Genomic DNA, 14,310 nt, shown 5'->3' with positions numbered 1-14,310 from the left:
TTTTGTTAAAAATGTCACCTATATTCTAGAAAAAGCTCTGTTACGCTATGAAAGTTGTGCATGTTTAAGGAATTATTACACAGTTAAGGAGATCTTTCAGTTTGTTCTGCATAGACGTCTAAGGAATGTTTGCTGTGATATGGACAAACAAATGAAACTCACTTTTATGAGGTGTGTCTCATAAATTTGTCTAAAGAGCTGAAAGCTCTAAGCCAGCTTGATCTGGACTGCATTGCTCATTGTGGATGATTTATTGATTATTGACTGCTCTCAGGTTTTTAAGGTGAAATGAGAGTGACTTTCATTCATGAAGATTCCACTTGTGTCTATGAAGGAATATTAATATATTTTCCAACAATAGAAAACAAATAATTTGCCTTTGTTTTGTTTTGCAGTCTGCAATTGTCAAGGTCTTTTATGACCTTACATAATATATGGTCCCTTTGCTGACCAGCTAGAAGCTAGTGTAAACGATATGCTCCTCAAGAGAATTATTTCTTCTAAAGGAATGAGTTCTCTTCCTAAAAAGTAAAGCGCCAAATTCTTTGGGTATTTCCATAACCAAGTTCCCCGTTGTCTCTGGAAGGAGGAGTTAGGTGAGGATGCCTGAGCTGAGGAGGCTTCCAGTAAAGATAAAGAAGCAGAAAGAGACAAGGTTCTCCTGAAATAAACCAAGGAAAGATAAATTTTTTTTGCTTCTCCTTTTACAGCACCTTGAACATGATAATATAATTATGACCATGATGGCAGAGTTTCACTTTGTAGCACACCTAAAGTCTGAGTAACACCCTGATGCAGTGCCCCTTACACACAACTGAGTGGGAAGGCACACACAGAGACCAACCCCTAGTGATACATAAGGAATAAGTCCTTCCTCAAACCCAGGGGTGCACAGCACATTAAAAGTGCAGAAATAGATCTAGAAAGCACAACAGAAGAAAAACACTTGCATTGGAAACAATAGATTGCATGTGCGATATCACCTTTAATGTCAGGACTGGTAAGCAAGCAAGCAAATGGGGTACATTTCCCCCAATGAGCTGTCCTTTTTGCTGATTGTTGAGAAAATACTTCTTTTCAAGAATGGGTTAGAAATAGAAAGTGTCTTTTAAAAAGCTTTTTGCATGCTTTTAACAGAAATAAACCACTATCATTTTAGTTTTCGGTCCTAGTCATCATCCGATGCAAGTCAGCTGTGGTCCAGAAAAACAAGTGATACACTTATCATCATCATTTAGTGTTGGACCTACAGAAGTTAAAATAGAGGTGTTAATGACAGGTGAATTTCCTGAGGAAGATGAGGGAATTCAAATGAAGCTTCTTCCTTTCTCTTTTCATTGTTGGTACAGCTATTCTAGCCCCACCATGTCCAGGCAGGCCTAAGAAAAAGAGATGAAAATATGGGATGAGAAGGCTCTAGCAGGCAGTAGCTTGAAGAGACTGTGCTCTCTGCCTTCTAGCCAGTTTTAGTGGCCCTCCTGACAACAGCAGCAACAACTACTGAAGCCGTAATATTCACAGACCATAACTTCCTTTAAACAGATGCAAGCATAACCCTGACACACTAATGGTGATGCCACGGCTTGTATTCAGTTCTGTTGGATGCCAGCTGCAGCCTCCTAACAGTGGTTTTGGCACTGATGCATGGGCCTGTACTGAAATAAGTAAGGATGGATGGCACCTAAATTTCCAACGACTTCTTGAGGGTGTTAGTCACAGCAATGGCACTGAAGCAGTAGCACAAAGATGAGAAAGCTAAAAGAAAAAAGCCTAGCTTACTTGTTTTATCTGTCCTTTTGGGTAAAAGATAGGCAGGGTGAGTAGTCAAAATAATTAGAGATGTTGCTTGCAGAAGTATGAGAAAAAGAGGCCTTGGCATCTCATGGGCTTAAAACAACACGCAAACATTAATATTGGCAGGTTAATCATGTACTGTCTGGTTTATCAGCAACCGCAAGAGATGCAACAATAGTAAGCATTTGGGAGAACTGGCCTCCTAAGGTGGGACACATTGGATTTGTGGAGCCTGGGAGGATTAACGCTTGAGATGGAAAGGTTCTTTAAGCCATGAAGTAGTGAAGGTGCCCAGCAAGACTACCTGCGAATGACTGACTTCTTGCAGGAGACACTGGAGCTATATCAGAGCAAGCATAGCTGGACTTCATAAGAGATGGACAGAGGGATCCAAAGCTCAAGCTGTTAAACCTGGCATGGTGTTGTGTGACAGGGATGAACAGTCCCTCTGCAACGTTCTAGCTGTTCTTCTGTTGAGACCAGTTCCTGCAAAAGGACTAGGAAAGCCAAAGTTACAGTGCCCAAGATTACAACAGAAAATTCTCTGTTCTGTATATGCAGAAAGGTTGAGGCTTCTGAAAATAAGATATGAAAAAGAGAAAGAGGAGAGTAAAATCAGAGAGAAGGAACTGACAAATGAAAGTGGAAGTTACCACAGCAGAATACACTATTGATCTGGTACTGTGCCAGTAGTGAGCACTGATCCTAACATGTATTTTCCATATGTCTATTTAGTTAGCTACTGCATGGCTTTAATGTCCCTTCAGCGCAGTTCAGTAGTACTACCACTTGCAATTGCACCACATTGTGAAATCTGTGCAAACTGGGTAAAGAACAGCATGGAAGAAGATAAACGTTATATTTGTGTTCCGTTTGGTCTTATGCCATTATTTTCAAATAGGCAACTCAGGCATTAGACATTCCCCTTTACAACATTGTTAAGGGAAGCTTCAAGCTGTATAGAAGCACTGCCACAGAGGGTATGGGGGAAGCGGGCATGGTGGCAAAAAGAAGCAGAAGATTTCATCCTGGATGACAACAGCACCTTGTTAGCCTTTTTGGAATCAATGAGGTATGGGGGCACAGGAGCTGTGTGGGCAGATTAACATACACAAGCCAGTCTGCCCCCGGCATTATTGCAGAATACATGTCCGTAATTCAAAACTTCTTAAATAACACAGTGTATTTATATAGCACTTTGCCAGCTCAGTGAAGCTCTCTCTTTCTCTGTTCCGTAGACAGATAGCAAATGACAGGTTTCCAGATAAAGAGTGGTAGATGGATGGGCAAAACTATCCAAAGCCAAATCAGCAGCCAGTTGATGGCCAGGAGTAAATCTCCTGACAGCTTGACTCCCACCCAGACACAACTTCTTTTATAGTGTCTGCAAACTTAAACTGCAGAATTATGGATGCTTATGAGTTGTTTTAGTGTGTGGAGAGGGGAAGATACCCAACTGCATTAGTGCCAGAAAATTGCAGCTATGATCTCAACAATCAAAATGCACCGCTTTCCAGTGCAGAGTTTGGTCTTCCATCACACTCAGGATTTTGTTGTTTTCCACTGCTGCCTTTTGGTTTTGCAGATCGTCCACTTTTGCCTGGTGCTCCCACTCACCCCACGGTTTCTTCATAGCTGCGCAGAACAAAGAGGAAAGCTTGATACAACTGTACTATTCATGCATCATAATATTTGTACATTTTTACTTAGATTTACTTAGATTGCTAATTAGGTATTCCCCTAGGGTTTCAGATATCATGATATTAACAAGCATGGTATGAGAACACCAGACACATGTTTATATCCTGTATTCACAGTCTTGCAGAAAAGATCCTATTTCACAGTTGTTAGTATATAAACCTTAATTAACACTATACAGTTGTCAAAACATCTCTTTCCCTGTCTGATCACATGGCTCTTGTTACAGCACCTTGGAAGTGCCTTCCTTGAACCTGAACAGAGAAACTGGTCGCAATCACTGGCAGTACTTTGCACTGATAACGTGTTTTGCATATTGATTCTTTAAAGGGCTGTGTGTTTGTATGCATGTCTGTTTTCATGTAGACTTACAAAGATGTGCTGTATCTGGGCAGATCTGTTGGAAAGAATTTGTAGTAAATCGATAAGGTAATTTGTGCAGTTTGCTGACAAGATGAGACAGTTTCCTGTAGGCTGTCTGCTATTTCAGTTAGGTGGTTGTGGTACCCAGATTACCTCATTTAAAACTACCTTATATGATATCTTTTGAAAATGTTGACTGCCCATGTTAATGTCTGTTAAGTGGAGAGACTGATGTGTTTGTTACCTGAGCATACCCACTCAAAGGCTGCTATAGTCTAGCTCATAGCTTTTTCTTCTGCAGAGAAGGGTGGATAGAAAAAGCTGGGAATGGAAACAATCTGCAACTTATTTTGGGAAGCATCCCTTACATTTTGACTCCACTACCAATGACTCCTGAAGATGCTGTATCTGCTTAAACTTTTCTTACTATGGCTGGTCATTGAGATTTGAAAGCCAGTTGTGAGGGTTCCACCAGTTCCCGACAGAAAGAGCATTACAACCAACCACTGGTACTGAACCTGCAAGGAATAGTACAAGCTCATCACAAAAGAAACTGGTGATATCATAGTCCCTGCATTTCTAGGATATCAACTTGTTTGATGATGCTTACATAATCTTAGCAGAACATGCAAAGCATCAATGCAAGAAAGGTCAGCCAGATAAAGGTTCTGGATTATCACTTTTGTTACTCTTCTTCACATTAATTAATTAACCAATCCAAACTTTATTTTCCAATGGTATTTCATATCACTGTCAGGCTACTAGCTAGGAATGCTTAGTAGTATTTCCGTTACACATGGGGAGGTGTGGGAGCAGGTGAAAACAGTATGAAAATGCCTCACCATTTAAGTACTAGAGGTCTTTTTAACCTCTTTTAAAAGATCAGTTTCTCTAACCAGCTGGAACTTCCTTCAAAGTTTCCGTGATGATTTAGTCCAGAAAGTTCATTCCCTGCCTTTTGATTTTTTTTTTAATTTTAAGTGTTAGCTCTAATTTTTGCAGTAACAAAATCAAAAGGATTATTTAAAGAGCATCCACTGTCCACCCTATTATTTTGAAAATAGTTTGGTACATATATATGTATTGTATTTTCTTTAGGAATGGTAATTACATCAGATAACCTCTCAATTCTTCTGACAGCTTAATATTAACATCTGATACTGCCAGCTGTAGTACTTACCAATTCTGAAAGGAGTTTTTCCATCTTATATCAAAAGCATGGCTGATCCCAGGCCAACAGAACTCTGTTAGATTGAGGAAGTGTCTTCTGTCATGCCTTTTCTGCACCTTCTGCTTAAGTAATCATCTGACTCAGACTCAGGTTAACGTTTACTTTGTATGATTTCTGTTGACTGATGTTTTTTGCAGCAATTGGACAGCACTTAGAATGGATGGTTAAATATTTCAATGACTCAACAGGAGAGGTCTCTCTGAATGGGAACATTTTGTAACATGAGTGCTCCCTGTTCAGATACAGGGAGTTGAACAAGATCAAATATAAAATCTAACCCAGGTTTCAGTTGCTGGAACACACACCGGCACTTTAATATCAGAAATTCTTCTGTCGCTATTCCTTTAGAAGGTGCAAGCACATGATTTGAAATTTTTAAATAGAAAACTCCCCAAAACTCAACACTGTTGAGTGTGCTCCAGCACAATCATAGTCAATGATGTGAATGGTTAAATTGCAGAAGCACAGGACTTATGGTCCTACTAAAGAGGAGGCGTGGTATACCATTTGTAACTGTGACAGAAAATAATAATGGACTGTCCTATACAAAGGTAAAAGAATTTGGGGAGGGAAGTAATTACACGTTGCAGTGTTCAGGAGGATTAACAACTCTTGAATAGCAGCAGTACATGGGTGCTGTGGAGCATAGCAGCGATAAAGTGTAGTACTGTATGCTGATCTGCACTAGTTAGAGTGTAATGTGTCCTAGGCCAGTACATACCTAGCAGATGTTTGCTATCACAGCTTCTGCATTTTTTTGGAGCAGTTAATTATCTATAAAATGGGCTGGATTTTCAAAGTGTCTCCTCTCTCAGTACTTTCTCAAAGTCTCACTCCAAGGCTCTGGCCCTCTAGCTCTCAGCACTGCCTGTATGCTTATTAACCCTTGTGCCACCCATGAAGTACTCAGAATAAGGCTGAGAGCATTGCTTACACTACAAAAACTTGCTCCAGATTTTTCTACAACTGATATGTACGGAGGGTGCATTCAGTTTGCTCCAGTGGATGCAGGTGAGAGTTCTTCTGTACTAATTGCCCAGGGATGGGGGCTGATCCCTGACAGTCATTATAGAGACAATCAGGACATACAGTTACTTGATGTCAGCTCAAGAAAATAGAACAAAATTGAGTATCTGTTCATGTGCAGTGTTAATGATCAATACTAAGTCCTTTACAGTGTGATATCACAAAGTGATGACGTGAAAATTGTTTGCAAGAACTATGTTTATGTTTCATCCTCTCTTCATCCTGCTTTCAATCCTGAGCAGAGCCTTCTTACAAAGTAACAAACATGGAGACAAATCCTGCTTCCTTAAAATTATAGCAAAGGAGGAAGACTTGAAATGAAATTGATGTTTTATGCCTGAAAATGTTTTCCATTTGCCAGTTATGAAAAGTGTCTGTAGTTACTAATGTCTTGCTGCTACAGAGCTGTTCTAGGAAGGAGCCTTTGTCTCTCACCATGAAAACCAAAGATGAATATAAAATAGGACTACTTGGATTAATGACAGGCTATCTGTGGATTACTTTTTGGATTACATTTTACTGTGAAAAGTACATATTAAGGTTTAGCTTTCAGTTTGATTTTGAGACAGGGCTTTTTGTCAGTGGAAGTTGCTTATGGTGGCCTATCAGAGCTTGGTGCAGAATGTCTTTTCTTTGGTAGCATTCTTCTCCACAGTCAGATGACGCTTCTTCTTATATTGGTGTGTTTTGAATTCCTCTGTGATTTCAGAGGTTGACTTCCCTTTTGTTTCTGGGAGGAACAGGTAGATGAGAACCGCTGAAATGATCAGGACAGCAGTAAAGATGAGGAAGCAAAAAGGACCAAGAAGCATCTGGAGATAAAAACAGAATAAGATGAGTGATTTCCCTGACAAAACTTGTCCCTATAGATTCTTGAAAGTTGTTGATTTGTCCCTGTGAAATGAGGAATAAACTGATTTTACAGAAGGAATATTTATTTATCTTCTCAATCTATTCTTGAGGCAGCAGAGGATGTCTGAAGTCTAGGGTATTGTTTTACATAAATGGCCTCCACATGCCAGTAGCAACAAGGGTTTCACAGCTTTAATCATCTACAAGGCATTTCATCCTATTCCCTGTCCAGACCAGCCTAGAAAGCCAGTTTAAACTGGTGGACTCAAAGAAGATTTGAATCAAATTACATACAACAGCAAAGGGGAAAATCATTCCAGTGAAAGTGAGGCCTAGCCAAATGACGATTCCACCAATTACAAATGCGGAGGACCGTGTCGAGAGGGTGAATATTTCATTCATGACAGATGTGACAGCTCCAGCTGAGGAAAAATCATAAAAACACAGTTAAAACATTGTTGTAGATAACCATATTCCTCAAAGAGAGTGAACTGATGTCACTGGTCAAACACAGCCCCAGTAAGTCAGGCTACTGTGAGAATATCTAAATTTGGGCCACACAGCCATCTCTATCTGAATTCCCTTGCAGACTTCTCTTACAGTCCATGGAGAGAGATGGACACCCCTGAAGTGCAGTTTCTATCCACCTAAGATGTCTAAAATATGGGGATGAATGGCCCTAATGGGCTATTTCTCTCCATTGCCCACAGGAGACACCTGGGTTCTGCTACTGTGGGAATTCTGTTAGGTTTTCAAGACTTTCATGGCCCTTGTATAAAGCCATTACAATAATAGAGGCTGCCATTTCAATTTGCAGACTTGTAATAACTAAAAGTAGTGTTTAGTCAGGGAACTTTCAGAGTAAATATTGGTCATAGGTGAGTGAGGTCCTAATAAAGGCCTCCAAGTTTGGTTCTGGCATTACTGATGTAGGTGATTCAAAGTGACATTAAGAGAGGATGAGAAAGGACAGAGCAATGCTGAGACAGATGATGCATGCTATCAGGCATCATTCTTTAATAGTGTAGGATTTTACAGGTGAATTGAGAAAACCCTGGTATTTTGCTACCTCTGCCTTTGAGCAAAGACAGAGACGGACCTGTTGAGCCTGTGTGCACCGAACAGCATTCACATCCTCCAAAACAAGTCTCAGTGAATAGATTAACAAGTAGTATTTTGGCTTTAACCTGTAATCCAGTGAGAGGAAACAGGGTCCTGATTCATCAGGATCTGAATCATTTCAGTGTCGCATTGGAGCATCTCTCTTATGAGGATAGGCTGAGAGACCTAGGTTTGGTCATCCTGGAGAAGACTGAGGGGTGATCTTATCAATGTTTATAAATATCTGAAGGGTGGATGTCAAGAGGATGGGGCCAGACTCTTTCCAGTGGTGCCCAACGACAGACCAAGGGGCAACGGGCACGAGTTGAAAGTTCTACCTGAATACGAAGAAAAACTCCTTCCCTGTGCGGGTGCCAGAGCAGTAGCACAGGCTGCCCAGAGAGGCTGTGGGGTCCCTTCCCTGGAGACATTCACACCCTGCCTGGACGTGGTCCTGTGGCCCCTGCTCTGGGTGTGCCTGCTCAAGCAGAGGGGTTGGATGAGATCATCTCCAGAGGTTCCTTCCAACCCTAGCATTCTGTGATCCTGTCACATTTAAATAATTTGTTAAAGAAATTGTTTCTCATTTCATAAATTCATCAAAAATTGGGTCTCCCCCAATTTCAGTTCAAACTAAGCTGTTGATTTTCAAAGATGTATTCACACAGTCTAGTTTTACTTCCATATATCCATGGCCTGTGCTTATCCATGTGGTCCAAAGTTTCTTGTTGTTGCTTTTATTGTTGTACTCACCTGGTCCTATTCCGTAGGCAATGATGAATAAAAAAATGAGAATAACACTGCAGTAACGCATCCAGAGGAACTGATCCTAGGCAAAGGTGAAAGGAGGGAAGATAATGAAAATTAATTTTATAGCTGTATCATGGCTGATCCGAAAATACAGGAGAACCAAAATTCACGAAAAAGCCTATGGCGCTGGGGTCTGTAGTAGGTGCTCTCTAGAATTACTTATCTCTTGGTACTGAATATAGTTGAAGGGCAAAAGCAGCCTGTGGTGTCATATCTACAGAGTTGAGCTGAACTGCACCCTGGTCTGAAAAATGGGTAACAAATTCCAAGCTAATTACAGCATGGGGAAAATTGTTAATGATTTAACCAAATTATCTTATTGAATTAGACAACTGCAGAGAAATGTTTAAATCTCTTGTGAACCAGAAGATATCTGTGAAACAGAAAGAAGCTGGAAGTGTATGAGCTTAGACCAAGTTTGCAATGCAGTGCAAAACACTGGCACTACTGAAGCCTCATCATAAAGTTCCTCACTATTCCATCCCGAATGGAAGTAGCTAGAGAGCTGCACTACGTAGCTGGATCACTTATATCAAGGGTGGAAACTGGTGGTCGTTGGAAGGGTCAGTACACACTGCTTCTGCTGTAGGAGGCATGGGATAGCAAATAGGAGAGGTGACAGCAGGGATGGTCATCTAGGGATTTAAAGGACAACAGAACAAGACACAGGTGAGGTTTAGAGAGGTCAGGCAGGCAGAGAGCTGGAGAAAAGCTATGCCAGGCCAGTGGTTTTACAAAAGGTTTTTCACTGGCTGTTTGAAAGCCTGATTAAAAAAGATGATCTACAAGGCAGGACAAAACAAGACAAAACAAGCCTTGCAGAGGGGATATGAGTTTGTATTCAGAAGATATTCTCACATATTATTTTGGGCAGGAAAGCTAAGGCTGACTATCTGCCACCATGCACAAAGAATTCTGATGCAGGCCCACCCCCAGAGAGACCTTTGCTTACGCTCAGTAGAAGGCTTGTTTCAAGCAACACCAGTATCAGTGCCATCAGCAAATAACCACCCCACAGGAGTATCCTGCGTCCAAAACGATCGATAATGGAGCTCTGAAGAGTAGAAAAAATTGCATGTCACTGGAGGCATGGCAAAATCCAGCTGTCAGCTGTCCAACAAATCAAGCATTCTTCTTGAGTTCTTTTTAGAGAACTTTAGAGAACACAAATCTTATTGGTACCACATTTGTTATTTTATTGATTTTTTTCCTAGCCTCTCTAATGCTATGAATTACCAGCATTGCAGCTACTTTTTCATAAACACTGTAACAAATGGAAGTATGCTATTATTCCATTTGAATATACATTTATACACAAATATATGGAAATAAGAATATGTATATATGTTTGAATGGCATTTCATTTATATCTGTATGAAAAAGAGAGGGATTTTTATAACAAATTATGGAGAATGAAGACGGGAAGAAAGATGTAGAAGATGGGACAAAATCTGGAGGGCATGGTAACAACCACTTTACAGATTTATGCAGTGTCACAGAAAAATTCTTTGGTTCACAAAGAGATTAATTTTCTTTAAGAAAGAGTAGACTCAACTCACACGCCCTTTAACTCTTAAAGCCCCAGAAAGATCTGACTTACACACAAGATGATAGAGATGAGCTCAGAGATTGCAACTCCTAGAGATACATATGGGATTATGCTTTCCTGCAGGCTGGCTGTCTGAAAAATTTCCGAGGTGTAAAAGGTGATCTGGGAAATAAACATTTTTAACATGTAGCATAGTCAATAGATGTGATATGTGCTTATCCAGCACCACTTTGAACTAGACTTGTCATCACTGCAAAAGCAACAGTACATTATTGGGGTTTAGTGGAGGTTACATACCTGCTTGAGATGTGAAAAATCAAAAGGTTAATGGAGATGAAGAAAAGGGATTTGAAAGCCCAGGAGAAAAGAAAGGAGTCGAAAGGACCATACTGCCTGTAAGACATGGGGAAATTATGTTGTTTTGGCAAAGAGGAAGAGGAAAGGAACAGGACAGGGAGTGAGGAAAAAGAAAAGCAGATCTCAGTCATAGCAGACCATACATCATCATTCAAACAGTTGATTCTATCACCATTTTCCTGTTGCAAAGCAGAAGCTGCTCATCTGCAAGGTCCCTGATGGACTGAGCACCATTTCCCTGTCAGGAAAGTGCACAGGTGCCTTCTCTGCCCACATTGCTGGGAACTGTAACGAACAAACTCCAACAGAATGTACAAGCTTAAGCAAGGCTTATGGAGAGAGACCCATAGGCAAGTGATAAAAAGTATATCCAGGAGCATGATTATTAGCTTGGGCTGTATTGGGCGCAGCCACTTTGTCTGCAGAAACAACTGGAAGGAAATGGCTTAATGGATAAATCTCCATTATCAAATGGAATGCAAGTTGGGTGGCAATAGCTGGCCACCTGCTACCGCAGAAGTCAAAGAAATCGGAGATGGAAGTCTAGATAAATAGATCTCTGAGTTGTAGCAAGTCTTAGGGTATTTATAACCCTTTTTCCTACAGAGCCTTTGGTAATAGCGCCGGGGGAATGAAAGCAACAGTGCCCTTGCAGGAACTTCTGCTGAGTTGAATCCCTTGTATTCCCATCCCAGAAGTTTCCTTAAAGGCACGAAGAACATTAGTGATGATACCACAGAGCTTCACAGGCAGTGGGCTCTGTGTAAGAAGCAATAATGTAGTTTCAGAAGAAGGTGACAAGTTGGAATTGCGGCACTTTGGTTACTTAACAGTAGATCTAAGCATGGAAATAGGGTATACTCAACTGCGCTCAGGCCACAGAGCTGTAGGCTCAGTAAAAGGAGGAGCATGGTACTCAGCTGTGGATATACCGATGGTTCCTTCAGCACCTCTAGGACATTCATGATTTTAGTGCCTTTTGTTACAGTCTTTTCCTTCATCATGTCATCAAAATCTGTGTGATAATTCCCTTCTCCCCAGACCTGCTTCATGGCTACAGAAAAGACAGAAGGAAGCATACTTCTCCCTCATCTGATCCACTCAGTTCTGTGTTTTTCAACTTTTAATGACATTTGCAACATTTGCAGTTCAGTCCATGGTTTGATTCGTCAGTCACTGAGCAAAGAAATACAACATGGTTTACTGGAACATGCTGAAACTGCTCTGGAAAATGGCTTTCAACTTGCTGTAAGGGTAGATCTTAAATATTTCTGACGACTGTTTCTAGTCTGGAGTAATATAATTCAATGCTATGATCTTTACAAGGTCTTTAATGATGTAATTATCAAGAAGTCTGTAGCTGGCTAATAGAAAAGCTGATTCCCAACACTTTCCCAAGTGTTATGGTTTAACAAATTAAGGATCTAAAGTTTTATTTTACCTTTCAAGCAGCCAGCCTTGTCTCCTTTTTGCAGCAAGAGGTAGGGAGGGGACTCAGGAAAGAATGGCAAAAAGAGCAGTTGAATCAATGCGACAAACCCAGAGAAGGACAATAGCACATTCCACGTGTCTTCAGTTCCTAAAAGATCTCTACGAAAGCATGTTAGAGAGTATTTATAGTCCAGTACAGTTACAGTCTATAACTAGCTTGGTATTCTCTAGATCCTAGACTTGCTAAAGAAACACAATGTACATACAGACCTTGAAAAGATAAATTGAAATGGAAGATGTTTAGGCTAGGGAAAGGAAAATAGACCAATACTTTATTTCTACTGCAAGACTGAGATTTTTCTTGTAATTTGAATATTATCTAAAGATCAATGGAGTTTGAATATTCCCACAGCAGCTCTATAAACCAATACTGCAGTTCTGCACGTTATCAAAAAAATTAGCAGAGATTTCAGATCTCAAAAGTTTATTAAGAGTGTTTACATACAATCTTTTCTTATTAACTTCAGCAGAGACACTGCACCTCCAGAGATGGATTCATACTTTCTGAAGAGAAGGGCCTTTCTCTCCTCAGTGACTGGTATGGGGTAGATGCTTCCTTTTTGACAGCTGTAGTTAAGCAAAGTAAAACCCCACCCTTAGTGTATGTCCGTTTCTAGGACTGGGAGAACAACTCCTTCCTGCCATACAGAAGACAAATACATAGAAAATAGGATGAGAAGGAGTAGCATAAGTACCGTAATCCAAGAATTCTTGCTACAGTTTTTCCCAGTGCAAGGAACACAGAGGAGGTCACGTTTACAAATCCACGCAACTTCTTAGGTGATATTTCTCCAGCATACTGAACGTGGGCATTCATATGTATTCCTAAAGTGAAGAAAAGACATGAGAGCTAAAGCTATTGAAAGCAAGACAGGGGGTCCCTTTTCATTTCACGTCCAGCCAAAGGTAGCTCTCTTCTCTCTCTTCTGAATTGTTTTCTAGATAACCTCCACAATAATAGGCAGAAAATGTACCTTTTACTTTAAGCAAGGTGTTTAGCTAATCCGTCAGATGTCTCTCTCAACAAGACTTCTTGAAGGCAAAGGACAGCTCATCTTACCTTTTCCCAAGCTGTTCCTTGTTCCACTGGGGTTACTGTGCATGCCCGGATACTCCCAGCAGGAAGATTTCTGTATCCACCCCAAAGAAGTCACATTAACATGGAGTAGTGGGGAGTCCTACCAGCACCGATGCCCTCAAGGAAGCGCCCAATCAGGATCATCTCAAAGGATTTGGCTCTCCTACTGAAGCCAGTGTGCAGCGTGGCTACTATTAGGACCACATCGTTGAACAGCAGACATTTCTTCCTACAACAGCAAACACCATGTGGGTGTGATCCGTGTTTTACTTTTTCATCTTTAATTACTATCTGCCTGTTCTCCTCTGGATTTACAGACCAAGCCAAGGCCATGTTAAAAACCATCGCTTATAGGACAAACAGGAAAAGGCATGATGTCTTCACAGGGGAGCGGAAAGGGAGAGGCAAGATTCCTCTTTTCCATGCTAATGCTATGTGAACATACCATGAGGCTAAAGGATATTCCTGCAGGATAAGTACTGATAAGGAATGGTCTTATTCACTTTGTTCCTGTGGGCGAGGCTCCCATCTCAAACACTGCATGTGTCCCCAGAACAAGGCAAATCCAGCTTCACTGAGAACTTGCTTCACTGCCCACCTCAAGCTAGAGAGTTCTGGCTTTGTCTTTTATGGCCACCCTCAAAGAAAAAGATTCTGATTGTGGCCTGAGGGACTTCTGCTTATCTTTGACAAAGCTCTGATTATTCTCACAGAGGAATGAACCTGCACAATTTTTTTAAAGGCTGCGATCGATTAAAAAAAAATTTAAAAAGACAAAAAAAGCAAAAAAAGCTTTTGCCCACAGAATATCTATCTCCTTCTGCACTACTGCAGTGTTGTTGGGCTCCCCAGGTCATTACTACCCAATAAATAAATTTCAGAGATTTCTTTTTTACTAAAGTTTCAGCAAAAGTACAGGAATTGTATGGCACCAAAAACTGTGACAAGGGAATCAGAAAT

At 40.7% G+C, this 14,310-nt stretch overlaps 1 protein-coding gene across 1 annotated transcript in view; it reads right to left on the bottom strand.

The window, feature by feature from the left end:
- Window positions 1–961: 961 nt before the first annotated feature.
- Window positions 962–14,310, bottom strand: part of LOC142065032 (uncharacterized) — a 48,927-nt gene continuing 35,578 nt past the window's right edge. Inside the window, 10 exon segments of the mRNA XM_075110750.1 lie at window positions 962–3,429; window positions 5,036–6,924; window positions 7,259–7,386; window positions 8,819–8,894; window positions 9,828–9,929; window positions 10,476–10,586; window positions 11,648–11,835; window positions 12,223–12,371; window positions 12,968–13,097; window positions 13,455–13,579. Coding sequence (XP_074966851.1) covers window positions 6,718–6,924; window positions 7,259–7,386; window positions 8,819–8,894; window positions 9,828–9,929; window positions 10,476–10,586; window positions 11,648–11,835; window positions 12,223–12,371; window positions 12,968–13,097; window positions 13,455–13,579 — 1,216 coding nt within the window. The 3' untranslated portion in view covers window positions 962–3,429; window positions 5,036–6,717.

This window comes from Phalacrocorax aristotelis, chromosome 15, assembly GCF_949628215.1.
Source record: "Phalacrocorax aristotelis chromosome 15, bGulAri2.1, whole genome shotgun sequence".
Taxonomy (NCBI): Eukaryota; Metazoa; Chordata; class Aves; order Suliformes; family Phalacrocoracidae; genus Phalacrocorax; species Phalacrocorax aristotelis.
Note: the sequence above shows the minus strand (reverse complement) of the source record. Positions and strands in the feature narration are given on the sequence as shown.